The 14,527-nt window shown below is 49.9% G+C and overlaps 1 protein-coding gene across 1 annotated transcript in view; it reads left to right on the top strand.

The window, feature by feature from the left end:
- The first annotated feature begins 4,155 nt into the window (after positions 1–4,155).
- Positions 4,156–14,527, top strand: part of FOXK1 (forkhead box K1) — a 68,242-nt gene continuing 57,870 nt past the window's right edge. The window contains exon 1 of the mRNA XM_072753251.1: positions 4,156–4,789. Within this exon, the coding sequence (XP_072609352.1) occupies positions 4,185–4,789 (605 nt within the window). The 5' untranslated portion in view covers positions 4,156–4,184. The remainder of the gene's footprint in view (positions 4,790–14,527) is intronic.

Here is a 14,527-nt window from a genome sequence, read left to right as displayed (position 1 = left end):
GACACACAGAAACTGTGGGGTGACACGTGTGTTTCTGTTTTAAGTGACTGCATGTTGGAACCATTGATCACACAACAGGAGATGAGCGACCCACAGCCTATCTCTTTTTCTAAGTGCCCACACTAGTGTATTCCATCAAGAGTACTTTCCACCCATGCCTTGGTTTCAACAAGTGTCCTGTGCTGTCAAAGTCAGACACTGTTCTCCCCGTGTTGGTGTTTCAGGAATGATAGGGTAGCTGGGGCCAGTAGGATGTAAAAGAAAAACAAGCCAGCCTGCTCCCAGTGAGCTCCAGACACAGGGTTCATGACTCTCGGATTTTTAGGCTGCAGTCTCAAATGGGGAAGGAGGTGTTTCTATAGAATACTGTTCTCTCTCTGTCCCTCTGCGGCTGTCTTTTGCAGTTGTACAGAAGTGCAGTCCCGCTTAGTAACGGCCAGAGGTCCTGTGGCTGCATGACGTGATGGCCTCGCAACTCAGCAAACAGGCAGGAAGCAGTACTGGGGCCGGGGAAGGATCCCAGAAGGATATGGCAGTGGCAGGAAGTGACACTCAGCAGACAGGAAAAGGGTGAGAAGACCGGGGTCTGGGTTCCCCAGGCATTCCCGCATGTTAATCCAGCCCCTTGAGGATTCTGGTGTGGACCGGCAGCTTCCAGACTTTGAGGCTTCTCCTCCTCAGCCCCATTCACCTGCCTTGAGACCAGCCAGCTCTAGGGCTGAGGGTCCTGTAAGTCTCCGGTCTTGTGCTGGGGCTCTGCTGCTTGGCACACATCCACTGCAGTCCAAGTGAGAACCCCTTGGAGCTTTGAGGAGCCCACGGCATTGCTTCTTTGTGGGTCTTATGCAGCTACTATGTGCCTGGCATGCGCTGCCTGGCATGCTTCCTGATGTTGGAAGATAAAGAGAGGAGAGGGCAGAGGCATTAGCCCTGCCACACCCCACCCTCAGAGCAGCTTGGCCAGTAGAACTTTCTGCAATGACGGGAATGTCCTTTATCTGCAGGGATCAGCACAGCAACCACACGAATCTCCAGATCCAGCCCTGGAAACATGGCTTGTGCCATTGAGGAATTGAATGTTTAATTTTACTTCATTTGAATTAGAATATACATGAAAATAGCCACTTGTGGCTCCTGGCTTCTGAACTGGGCAGCATGGCTCCTCATCTTTGGGGAAGGGGATGTCTATAAACACAAGCTCTGTAGAGTTGTTGTTGTTGTTGTTTTAATTTGTAAAAAGGTACTATTTACATAGAGTGAAAATTCACCTTTTTTAGTGCACAGTTTTGCTACTTTTGACAGGTACACAGAATCATACAATTGCCATCACAGTCACCCCTCACCCTCAACATCCCCACATGTCATTTTGTGGTCAGCCTCTCCCCAGACACCAGCCCCGGGCAACTGCTCCTCTGTTTCTGTCTCTATAGTTTCGCTTTGCCGGAATGTCCTATAAATGAAAGTATACCCAGGGCATTCAGGGTTCATCCATGGTGTTTTGTATGTTTGCACTTGGCTCTTCTTCATTGATGCAGTGAATCCCATCACGTGGTTGTATGGCGGTTTGTTTATCCATTCCCCAGTTGAGGTTCAGTTGGACAGTTGTTTCCAGTGTTTGATGGTGAGTATTTGTGTACAGGTTCTTGTGTCAACACAAGTTTTCATTTCACTTGGGTTAAAGCCTAGTGATGGGACTGCCAGCCATCAGGTCAAGTTGCTGAACTTCATGAGAAACTACCAGACTGTTTCCTCAAGCGCTCGCTATGTAGGAGAGCACCTGCTGCTCCAAGTTGGCAACAATGGTTGATTTCATCATTTCCTTTAAATAATTTTAATAGATGTCTAGTGATATCTCGATGTTGTTTTCACTTTCTCCTAAAAAGTGATGATGTTGAGCTTCTTTTTCTGTGCTTATCTGTCATTCGTATATCTTTTTTTTTTAAGATTTTATTTATTCATGAGAGACACAGAGAGAGGCAGAGACATAGGCAGAGGGAGAAGCAGACTCCCTGTATACACACACACACACACACACACACACACAGAGCGTTTTAAGACACACCACATGAATTTTCCCATCCTAACCATTTTAAGTATACAGTTGGGTGGTGTTGAGTACATTCACGTTATTGTGCAACCATCACCACCATCCATCACCAAAACTTCTTTATCTTGTAAAACTGAAACTTTGTCACCATTTACTCTCCATCCTCTATACCCTCGCCCAGTCCTTGACACCCACCCTTCTACTACGGTGCGTCTAAGAACCTGACTACTCTAGGAAGTTTATAGAAGGGGAATTTTACAGTATTTGCCTTTCTGGAGCCAAGTGATTTCTCTTAGCACAGTGCCAAGGTTCACTCATGCGGTAGCAGGTGACAGTTTCCTTCCTTTTTAAGGCTGAGTGATATTCCATTGGCTGCATATCCCACAAGTGTTGATGGAACTATGGCTCCCACCTTTTGGCAGCTGTGAATAATGCTGCTCTGAACATAGGTGCACAAATGCCTTTTCAAATCCCTGCTCTCCGTTCTTTTGGTTTTATACATCGAAGTCAAATTGCTGGATAGTATGGTCATCCTATGTTTAATGTTTTGAGGACCTGCCATATTGTTTTCTCAAGTGACTGCACCATTTTACCTCTTACCACCAGAGCGGATGTCAATGCCTTTGTATGAGATAAATATTGCCCAAATCCCCCATCTTCTGTCCACCTTGCTCCTTCAACACCCCCTTGGCCTGGGCTCTACCAGCTTCCCAAGTGGCCTCCTGCAGTCACTCACCCCATCCAGATTCAGGCTCCACACAACAGCCAGTGATTCCATTTCAAGTATGTGGTTCCGCATGCTGCCCTTCTGCCAGAAACCCCTCAGTGATTTCCATGGTTGGTGGGATAAGACCTAAATCCCTACATGACCCGAAGGGCCCTTTAGCCTCTTTTTGCCTAATCGGGTTCAGCTGACGTGATCACTCTCTCTTCCATCCCCAGTGACCTATCAATCCTCTGAGGGTTCCACGCTCCCTTCCTTAAGGCATGCTGTTCCTCGCTGGCATGCCATCCCCCTGCCCCCTGGCAATCACCCTTGTAGTAAGTGTCATTCCTTAGGGAAGGGATCCCTGACCTCATTTTTATTGTCCTTCTCCGTCAAGTAGGTTCTCTTCTTACAGCTTTTCATAAGAATGTGTTACTTACCCCCCCACACACACCCAGCTCTGTGTACCTATGTAATTCACTCAGATGGTGATTGGCCCAATATATATAGTGCAGGTCCATTGGAAAACGGAGGAAGCAGCCAAGCTTCCCATGGGGAGGGGGGGGCACCTCCGGGCACACTCGCAGGTCCCCACCCAGCACTGCCTCACGGGACTCCGGGCATTTACTAGTATGCACACTTGACTCAGGTCTGCAGCTCCCACCCAACCGTTAGCTCCACCAGGGAGGGTCCGGGTTCTCATGCTCCATAATTATTAAGGGATGGAAATGTGGGGACGTTGCCACCCCTCCTAGGGGACCTGGCTGAAGGAGGAAGGCATGAGCAGGACACTGAAGCAGCAAAGGGGCCGCAGCCCTGATGCCCCACTGGCCTCCCCGATGAGCCAGCGGGTAGGCGATTTAAAGCGCAGGCGGTGTCCGCAGCCCTCAAGCTGGTGCCAAGCGTGGGTCCCAGGATAGTTGATCTGGATGTTTGTTGAATGAATAAGTGACTCCAAAAACGCACACGGGGCATCAGGGATCGCAAGCATCCTTGGGCACACTTCAGTTACAGTTCGAAAACCCTTCCTTCGGGTGCTGGCGTGTGATCTCAGTGGAGGGTGGGCGGAGGGAGCGACTGGGAGGGGGGCCCCCCGCGGAGGCTGCGGAGTTCATTTGTCCCGGTCCTCGGGGACCCGGAGCGGGAGGGGGGCAAAACTTTCCAGTGAGATTTCTGGGGGTTCCCCGGGCGGGTCTCTCCAGTACGCGGCCGGAGTCGGGCGCGGCGGGGGCGGGGGCGCGGGCGGGGGCGGGGCAGCGCGCCCCCGCGGGGACACCTGCCCCGCCCGCCCCGGGAGCGCGCGCGGCCTCGGGGTCGGCTCCGCTCCGCTCCGCCGCGATCCGGCCCGGGATGCCGCGCCCGCCCGCGCCCCGCGGAGCCCCGCCCCCCGCCGCCGCGCCGCCGCCGGAGGCCGCTCGGAGCTGCGCGAACATGGCCGAAGTCGGCGAGGACAGCGGGGCCCGCGCCCTGCTGGCGCTGCGCTCGGCGCCCTGCAGCCCCGTGCTGTGCGCCGCCGCCGCCGCCGCCGCCTTCCCCGCCGCCGCCGCCCCCGCCGCCCCCGCGCCGCCCGGGCCCGCCGCCCCGTCGCCGCCGCCGCCCGCCCAGCCCCCGCCGCCGCCGCCGCCGCCGCCGCCGCCGCCGCTGCCGGGCGCGATCGCGGGGGCCGCGGGGGGCGCGGGGGCCGCGGGGGGCGCGGGGGGCGCGGCGGCGGGCCTGGGCGGCGCGGGGGCGGCGGGGGACGCCCTGGTGGCCGCGGCGGCCGCCTCGGTGCGCCGGAGCCCCGGGCCCGCGCTGGCGCGCCTCGAGGGCCGCGAGTTCGAGTTCCTCATGCGGCAGCCCAGCGTCACCATCGGCCGCAACTCGTCGCAGGGCTCGGTGGACCTGAGCATGGGCCTGTCGAGCTTCATCTCCCGGCGCCACCTGCAGCTCAGCTTCCAGGAGCCGCACTTCTATCTGCGCTGCCTCGGCAAGAACGGAGTCTTCGTGGACGGGGCCTTCCAGCGGCGCGGCGCGCCCGCCCTGCAGCTGCCCAAACAGTGAGTGCCGCGCGGCCCCCCGCCGGCCCCGGCCCCGGCCCCGGCCCCGACCCCGACCCCGACCCCGACCCGGGGTCACCCCCGGCCTCCCCGGAGGGCCGCCGCCGCCGCCGCCGCCGCCGCCGCCGGGATCCCCGGCCCGACCCCGCCCAGCGTGGGCCTCGGGGACACCCTCCGACCCAGGTGCAATCTGTGCTCGAGCTGCACCCTGTGTACACCTGCGACGCCCGCCCTGCCCTGGCCCTGGGCTCCGAGGGTCGCCCCGCCCCCGCCTGGCCGGAGCCGTCAGGGTCGCCTCTGCCCCTTGCCAGGCGTGTGCCCCGGAGGGCACGCCTGACCCTCGCCCAGCCTGCGTCCCGAGCGCCGCCCCACTCCCTGCCACGTTTGAATTCCGGGGTCACCCCGCACGCAGTACTGAAAAGGATGGCATCAGGTGGTTTCCGTAGTCGGGTCAGGTCTGGATGGCAGCGACTTGGGAAGGGACGTTCCCATCCTGAGCACCGGAGGACAGGACAGGAAGTGTCCTCAGGGTCCCTGGAGATGAGGCTCCTGGGACAGGACCGGAGTGCCTAGTGCTCCAGCCTTCCTTGGCACACCTGGGATTCTTGAGCCAGAAGGGGCAGCAGCAAGGCATGGGGGGCGCAGGGCGGGGAGAAGGCAGGCCTCCACCCCCCAACTGCAGGCAGCACTGGGGGTGGCAGGGCCACCAAGTCCCCGTGGGTGCTTTTAGTGACATTCACTCACTTTCCCTTGTCTTCTCCCCCATGGGCTGCGCCCCTGTAATCCTTGCTTTCTCAAGATCTGTTGATCAGGAGAAAGCCTGTTTAACTACCCTGCTTCCTCTTTGGGCACTTTCTGTTTCTGTGTAGTAAGTGCCTTTAACCCCTCACTCGTGTTTATATTTCTCCAAACGGTTTCCTGTACCAGAGTTGTCTCTGACGGCCTGATTATTCTTTCATGAGAGAGTGCAGGGGATTTTTTTTTTTTTTTTTTTTTGCTGGGGTGATTCCCGGCGCCAAAGGCTTGCTTCTGTAAACTTCTCCCCTCCTTAGGGTCTTGGTGTGTTTTGCTGTAAATACTGCCATTGAACAGTTCTCCCGCGCAACATCAATAACTCACTCCCGCTTAGGGTGTGAGGGAGAACATACCTTTATCTTACAAACACCGTGTGTTGTGTTCCATCCGGACTTGGTGAGTAACAAAGTTATTCTATCCCATGTTTGTTACTACTTTATTCTTTTTACCACAACCTGCAAGGTCTCCATTCTGGGCCATTAAATACATTTTAGGGCCAGTCACTTCTCTCGTGAGAAAGTGACAGGCACCACAGCACCATCCCCTCCCTGCCCCGGAGCTCTTAGAGGCCTGTTCTTCTAACGCACCTTTACGTGATTCCCTCAGATTTTTCAGAGCTCCCTGCCCAGCTGTTTAGCAGTAGTACACTCCTGACAGGGACCTAGCTTACTGAGTCCTGTGTGCCCTGATATCTTCTCTAACTCAAGGGGAAGCAATGCCAGCCCACCGAGGCCTCAGATCATCCTCCGCATAGGCCAGTACCAGGTCTGTTGTGTATAACGTGGCCCGGGTGTTGGCGGCCCCTGGCAGGTTTGCATTCAAGGGGCCTGCCTTCTTGGTGGGCACGTCTCAGAGCACCGTGCTGTGGCTGACAGCCTGGGTGTTTGGCGGCTCTCTGACTGGGTCCTGTGCCCCACTGTACCTGTACTTGACTTCAGCTATGCTGCTGAGCAGTCTGCATGTAGGCAGTGATGTAAAATTCACAAGAAGACAACAAACATGCAGAAGGAGAAACACGGGGCGGGGGGAGCAGTGTCTGTGTCTCCCTTTCCCTGTTTGCTTCTAAAAACTGGCAAAGCCTGTTGACTAACGTGTTTAGCGGTTTGAGCCAGTTTATGTTTTTCTCTATTTTAGAGAGTATAAACCTAAGTGGCTCCATATATGGAGTGGGCTGTTGTAAACTTCATTTTAGAGCTCGATTGAGGCTCTTCAGCCCACCACGAGAAAGTAATCAGGAAATTTTAATGAATTCAGTGCAAGGAAGTTGAATGTGTACATTTTTGTCACTCCAAAATGGGAAATTCATTATTGACTTTTACAGAAAAGTGGTAATTACTGTCTGGTTCCTCTTGGGTATTGATATGTGGTTTTGCCATTAATATTCGAAGCTATGAATTTCTTTACCATAAATCTAAAATTCTTATTGTGCTGGCATTTTGTGGACTTGGCTACACTAGGATTTAGTGGAGTGTGGTGCATGAGCCTTGGAGGTTTTTTTTGTTTTGTTTTGTTTTTTTTTTTTTTTTTTTTTTGCGTCATGCTGATAGGCACACCCTCCCGATGGGTAACATCTGTACTGGGGTACTGGGGGGCATTGCACACACCTCCCACTTCCAGGGGCAGGTCCCACTGTGCCATTCCTCCCTCTTCTTTGCCACCCAAGAAAGCATGCAGTTAAGAGGAATCCCAGAACTTATCCCCATTTACTGTTACTACAAGTACATCTTCCCAAAACTTCAGTATTTTTGAATTATTGTCAGGAAAACAATTCCTTGTGACACACTTAAAGTTGATCTTGGTCTCCTACCATATAGCTGCACCATGCTGAGTCCACTGGATGTTCCCTGGGAGGGGTGGGCACATATCATTTATAACTTAGCAGCCACCTTACTTGACTTGGCAAAGCCTCCTGGGCCACGAGTCTAGCATTTCTCCCAGGGCCACGAGTCTAGCATTTCTCCCAGCCCGTGAGCTCCCTGAGGGCTGGCCCAAGAATAGTTATCTTTCACTGGAGACACAGTGCAGGGCCTGGCTGGCAGTAGGTGTACAACTGAGTTGTTTGTTGGATGAACATCTGAGTGAATGAATTCGCAGCTTCCGTGGGGAAAGCCGTGTCATTGGTTTCACGTGATTTTCTGAGGTGGCGAGTTCACTTCCCCCTGGGACATGTGGACTGCCTTCTCGGGTCAGATGGGTGGGAGTGGTTTGTGTGTGTGTGTGTGTGTGTGTGTGTGTGTGTGTGTGTGTGTGAGAGAGAGAGAGAGAGAGAGAGAGACTAGTTCTTTATACAATCAAATTTGGAATTTGGGATACATGTTATGTGTGAAACATACAGAAGAAGGCCCGTACACACCCCCTCTCCTGCTCTTTTTTTTTTTCCCAACCTTTCTTTTTCTTAAACACATTTGTAGTAAATGTGGACCACCTAATTGATTACAGTAAGAACAAGAAGTGTTTATGGTAGCCTCCGTGAGTAGTACAGTCATGGGATTCTTTCTTTTCTTTTTCCTTTTCTGTGTTTCCCAGACTTTCTGTGATGAGCGTGGCTTTTTCTTTTTCCAACACTTTCCGTTACAGAAAATTTCAAACATAAAAATAGAGCGGCAACCTTTTCCATAGCCATCACCGCCATCAGTGGTAGCATGTTGTGACCTAGCTTGCTTTACTTTTGTCCAGACTCATCATTGCTCTGGCCCTCACTTACCTGGAAGCAGGTCATTGATGTCATGTCATTTTGTGTGTAAACTGCTTCAGTAAAAGATAAACGATCTTTTTTTAAAAAAAATCCTAACCGTGATGTCACGATCACACCTTTAAAATTAATGATAATTTCTTACTGGTATCAAACATCCACCCAATGTTCGCACTTCCCTTGCTGTCTGATGAATTTTCTTTCTTACGGCATGTTATTTGGATCAGGAACTAAATCAGGTGCAGACAGCATGATTCGTTGGTGTCACTTACATCTCTTGTCATCTATAGGCTCCATCTGTCTCTCTTGTTTCATCGCTGAAAAGACAGGTCATCTGTCCTGTGTAGTTTCCACCGTCTGCGTTTACAGATTGGATTCTCATGGTGTCCACTTACTGTGAATTGGTTGAAGGACCAAGAGATTTGATTAGACACAGGTTTGATGGTTTTGTTTTGTTTTTTCTTTTCTTTTCTTTCTTTTTTTTTTTTTTTTTTTTTTGCTAGAAACTGCCTCCTAGGTGGTAGAGCATGTGTCTGTCAGAAAGCAGAGATGTCTGTTTTTCTCCCTTAGCACCTTCCTGTGGTCCTTGCCTGTACCGTGGCTGATTGTTTTGGCTGCCAGCACATGTGCTTGGCCGCACTGGTGCCCTCCACCCAGTGAAGGACATGTCATGAGTGGCCTGGGGGAGGGATCACAGTTTCTGCGAGTGGACCCAGATGGAAAATGACTGACTGTGACCCCACAACGTTTGACTACATACGTGTTTGTTTTATAGAGTTGCCAAGTGCTATTCTAACCGGCCACTTGAAAAGTGTGGAATTAGTTACTAACCATCACAAAAGTAGTTATCAGATTGAAGTCATTTTGAAATTAGTTGGAAACTGCCCCAGACTTGACAGCAGCATCCAAGCAACAGTAACTGTGTTCCATTCCCCCACTCATCCTGTACACCGTGCCTCCACATCTGTTGGGGGCTGGGGGTCCCTCCATGACCCAAAGCTGCCGTCGTGGCCAGTCAGCCCAGCCGCTGGCCTGCGTGCTGTGGGAGGTTTGCACCTGGGACAGGAGAGGGTGTCAGCTCAGCCGGCTTGCAGAGGCCCAGAAGGGAAGCTGTGACGCCCGAGACTGTGCTGGCCCCATGTACACAGGTGGGCCAATGAAGAGGGGACGACTGCACGTCTACTGGGAGGGGTGCAGGCTGTGCGCCGCTAGAGCCCACCTGCCAGGAGACCTGGCCTGGGAGAAGAGCAGTAGCCCGAAGAGCCTCTGAGGGAGAAACGTTCCCGTCTGGTGCCCGCGTGGGTGTGGAAGCTGGAGCACCCCGTGCAGACACCAAGACCCTGGCAGGAGGAGCCACTCAGCGAAAGGAAAGGAAGCAGTAGGTTCAGCTGCGTCGTGTCTGGATAGCATGGCCAAAACCCCGAATGTGCATTTTTGAGAAATAAACTCTTGGTTCTAGTTTTCTTGCTCATGGGCAGCTATCATAGATCACATATATTTGTTCAGAGTTACTCGGTCGTCTTATAAAACACTTACTTTAAAAAGGTTTATGGGAGTGTGGTGAATTGGGAGCTAGTACACCGAATCTTTGTTAATAAAAATATGGGCCACTTTCCAACACTTAGTTCATGCTGAGGTTTTTGGGCTTATCACCCATAGAGGAAAACATATATAGTATTTTAGAAACCAGTCTATGAGAAAGATGTTATGACATATGTGCTGAATCCAATTTAAATAAATTTATGAAAGCTTTTGTTAATAAGGGAAGGGGATTGATGGATGCTAAAAGGGTATTGTGTAGAGTTTTAATGATGTTCACAGTTAATGTTTCAAAAGAGACACAGCTATGTTTAAAATTATGTGCCAAGAGGAAACGAAAGCTTTTGATTTGTAGATACAGTAATTTACTATTTGCTGTTTTTGCATCTTGTGAACGTCAGGGGATAAACTTGGTAAATTAGTGACAACTCAAATTACAGCCATGCCTCATCTCCATAATTACCCTACATTTAAAGCATTTCATATTAAAATGAGAGGATTATAGAAATGCTTTTACTTTGATTTCCTGGAAGTAGGCCCTTGCATTGTGACTGCTAGGTTTCGTGGTTAATGCTCGGTACTGCTATCACCTTTTGCAAGTTTCCGGTTTTCTGGTAAAAAGCTCCTGATGGATTTAAAGGACAGAAAGTGGAATCTCTGAGTGTGAACGTATTTGGTGACCATAAGAAGGGAGGCCGTGAGAGCGTGCTTTGTGCTACTCGGGAGCCCAGACAGAGGCCATGAGGATGGCAGGTGCCCCTCAGGCCTCGCTGGACCCACTCCTAGGCGGCTGACAGCAGGATGGAAATGAATTAGTGTGGGTTTTGCCTTTCTTGGACATAACTGTTCAAGCACTAAATTATGAGCTGATTGAAACGTGTGGCTTCTCCTATGAATACTTTCCGGGAAGCACATGGAAAAAAGATGGGTATTTTATACATGGTTTGATTAAGAAGAAACTTTTCTCCCTTAGTCATCTGTGACATGTTTAAGCCTGCCCAGAAAGGCACAAGCTCCTCTTGCGTTTACTTCCTTGGCAGGGAGGGTTCTCGTCCTTCCGCACGTGTGTGCTGAACAGGGTTCTGACCTCATCGCCTTCCTGCTGGAAGCCACAGCAGCTGCCAGGAACCCGCAGGGCCCGTCCTGCCCCTCAGCACAGGTCCCGGTGTTGCTGACAGTAGCCTGCCACCTCTTCCCTCCAGGCACCTTTTGCCTTTGTGCCAGCCAGACGCAAGGCATTGGCTCTTTCACACCTTTACACATTACTGGGGACCCCAGTGAACTTTGGTTTGTGTGGGGCCTGTTACCCTCACCGCATTAGACATTAGAACCAAGAAATTAAATATATATATTCATCAATCCATTCAAAATTAGCAATAATAAATGTATCTCCAGAATAATTGTTTATGATAAAGTCACTGTATTTCCCAAAACAAAGAAATTTAGAATAGGGGTTTTTGTTTTTTGTAAGTCTTTACCATCTGGCTTGCTACAAGACAGCTGGACTCTCATGGCTGCTTGTGCTATTAACTGTGGTGATAGGTGGTTTTCAGTTAAGCATGAGGAGAAAGTCCAGCCCCACGTAGTTATGGGCTGGAAGAGGGTGAGCTGTTTTGGTGGACTTTCTGATGATTGCAGATGGCATTCCTTGATGTCTCACCAAAACTTAATAGTCAGTAGTGTCTTAAAGGTCAGTTGAGCTGTGGAATCTGAAACATCATCAGTGGACTTTCTGTACTCTGTTATATTAAAATCCATCACTCTGTCTTGCATTTTGAATAAATCTTTTATTACCCATATGTGGTTTTGTAACTTACGCTCTGATTATTGGGAGAATATTGATTGAATTATGCAGATCTTCTAATGTCAACATGTCTTGTTATATAAAGAAAAGCCTGTCTTATCTTTGAGTTGGCAAATTTCATCCTCCTCAAACTCAAAAGATCATGTTTTTGAAAATAGAAATCTTTGAAAGGATGAGGCATTTTGATATAGTTTAATTTTGAAATTTACTGTAAAAGTTGAGTTGACAGTATATTTTAACAGAAAATTTAAAAGCCTTCTAATGTAGTCATTGGCCTTATTAGCACCTCATAATGTAACTTGGCTTTCATTTAGTATTTTGTGTGTGTGTGGGGTCGATTCTTGGTGACTTTGGCTGGGGCTGTCTGGTTCGTCCATTATTTCTTCTGTTTTCCCATGAGCAGATCGGGCATAGGTATGCTTGTCCATCTCCCTTGCTGGTTTTCTGGTGATCTCCCTGCTGTTTCCCTTCAGCCCCAGGAGCGGGGTCCTCAGGGACAGGCATGGACAAGGGGCTGGACCCAGAACCATGAGAGTCCTCAAGGGGTGTCAGTGACAAAGTAGACGAAGTAGGTGTGTTTTCATGGAGATATTCCCCATTTGGGATTTCTTTTGAAATCCTTCCGAGCACACTTTTCAAAAGCCATGCCACTTTTGATAAACACAGACATTCCTTCCCTCCCCAGTGTCCTGTTTGTCTCAGTGGATATCTCTCTTCCCTCTTCATGGTGAATCAGTACCGCAGAGAATAAAACTGGCCTTCTGTCCAGTCTAAAGAAGCTTTGCTTTTTGTGATTTGTATCAAAAGAACAAAAAGTACTTACTGTTTTTCCAAATAGTAGAAACATCGAGTACGCTCTGGCTCCTCCCTAGTACTTCTCGCACTGCTCCCTTTCACAAATACTCTGGGTTTTATAACTTTCACAGTTGGAGTTGTGTAAGATACGTCATGTTGACATGTTGTGGGGCGTCCATGGCGACGAGTGGCGTAGTGAGCTGCTCAGGAAGACCTCCGCTAGAGGCCCACCATGCTGGTGAGCCGAATGTAACTCAAGCGCAAGCTCAAGCTCATGCGTGGGTAGTTACTGGGGCCGGTTGTCCATCAAAAACCTTCCCAGGAATACTCCCTCCTATCACATGATGTGGTTGCATTATGGGTGAAATTCAGGATCCTTCAATATGCTGCCACGAAGCTGTGACTAAAACACAGTCCATGAGAAATAGCTTGTGAACCTAGTAACCCTGCGGAGCTGATGTAGAAAGAATGTGAAGATGGAATCTGACGGCAGGCAAACAGGTTGCAGGCTGCGAAGTTACATGAACAGAAGTTTGTATTCCTCTACCTCCACCCTTGGGGACATAAATATATCCGGTTAGCTTGGCAGGTACATCCCTGAAGCTGGGAACAGTGACTCATCACAGAAAGAAAACATCTTCCCCTTAAGAGTTTCCACCTCCCTTTGGTTGGGTTCCATATTAACCAGGAACATTTATAGCCCTGCCTCAGCAACTAGTATGTGGGAAGACTACTGAATATCTGGCTTTCTTAGCAGTTATATTTTTCTTTGCAAATTACAATATGAACAGATTTTCCATACCTGTTAACCCTCAGGTTATCCAGCAGAAGATCTCATGGAAAGTCTAGAACTTTCTGCAGTGATAGAAATGTTTTGTGACTGGGCTGTCCAGGATGGTGGCGCTAGTCATGTATGGCTGTTGAACATTTGAAATGGGGCTAAGAACTCAATTTTTAATTTTTAGTCTGTAAGTTCATTTAAGTTTAAATAGTCACATATGCTGATGACCTTGCAGAGGTTGCAAGTCTGGATCTGCAGCACCTGGGTGCAGCCGCTGCCTCAGTTTACCCCACTCATCTCCAAGGCACAAATGTTGTTTTCTGCAGTATGCCTCGAGGTGAGGAAGACCAGTGGGTCCAGCCTGTGCCATGGGGCTCCAGCAGACTCACTGTGGTTCCTCAGTGCAAGGTGAGGAAGCACCCAACCATACCCTTTGCAGAAGACACTTGTTGAAATGTCTTCTGGCCAGACAGATTAGTCAATGTCTTCAGTTTCTACTACTCTGGACTGCAGATAAATGAGAATGGACAGTTTCCCCTTTATTACCCTCATTCTTGAAGCCCCAGGAAAGAAGTAAGGGACTGAAGAGATGATTCCTGTGGGTAATAAAGAGAAGAGACAAATTTGCTGATATAGGGAGAAATTTTTCTAAAATTCTGTGGCCCTTTCTAGCTCTGGGTTACTGTGCATATGGTTATCAATAGATTACTTTTGAGTCCAACTCAATAATAGGAATACTGTATACTCACAGATTTTAAAATTCCTTTATAAACAAATGGATGAGTATCATGTATCTGCCTGTCTGTCCTATGTGCTGCCTCCACAGACACCTGTTCATACCAGGTGGCGCTTGTCAACATGGCTGGTCTCATATGGTGTGACTGTTGGTTGGTGTCTTCTGCAGGGAGCTACAAGTCCTATGAAGGCAGGGCTGAGCTCTCCGCACAGCGTTGTATCCCACTGCCAGCATGAGCTTGGCACTTTGAGGACTCTAAGCCTTTATTCAGTGGATTTTTGCTCATATATATAATCTTCCGTGGCCTGCTGGTTGTTGTCATAGATAAATTCCAATATCTGGCTCACAGAAAGTCCCAAATCAATGTTTCTAATCAGTGGTCGAAAAACATGTCCTTCATGTGGCAAATCAGGGAACCCTGGCTGGCACTGACTGGTAAACCCATCATTCTTAGCTCAGCTCTCCAGGCTGTAGGAGGGTTGTGTGGAGGAGTTTTGACAGGCCAGGAGTGGAAGTGGGGAGGATCCTACTTCTGCTTGTGTGCCAGTGAGGAGACCTCAGTGCAGGGCCACTCCGAGGGAGGCCCGTGTGTCCAG

The sequence above is a fragment of the Vulpes vulpes genome, chromosome 3 (genome assembly GCF_048418805.1).
Source record: "Vulpes vulpes isolate BD-2025 chromosome 3, VulVul3, whole genome shotgun sequence".
NCBI lineage: Eukaryota > Metazoa > Chordata > Mammalia > Carnivora > Canidae > Vulpes > Vulpes vulpes.
The sequence above is the reverse complement of the archived record's forward strand: the minus strand, read 5'-3'. Positions and strand labels throughout refer to the sequence as shown.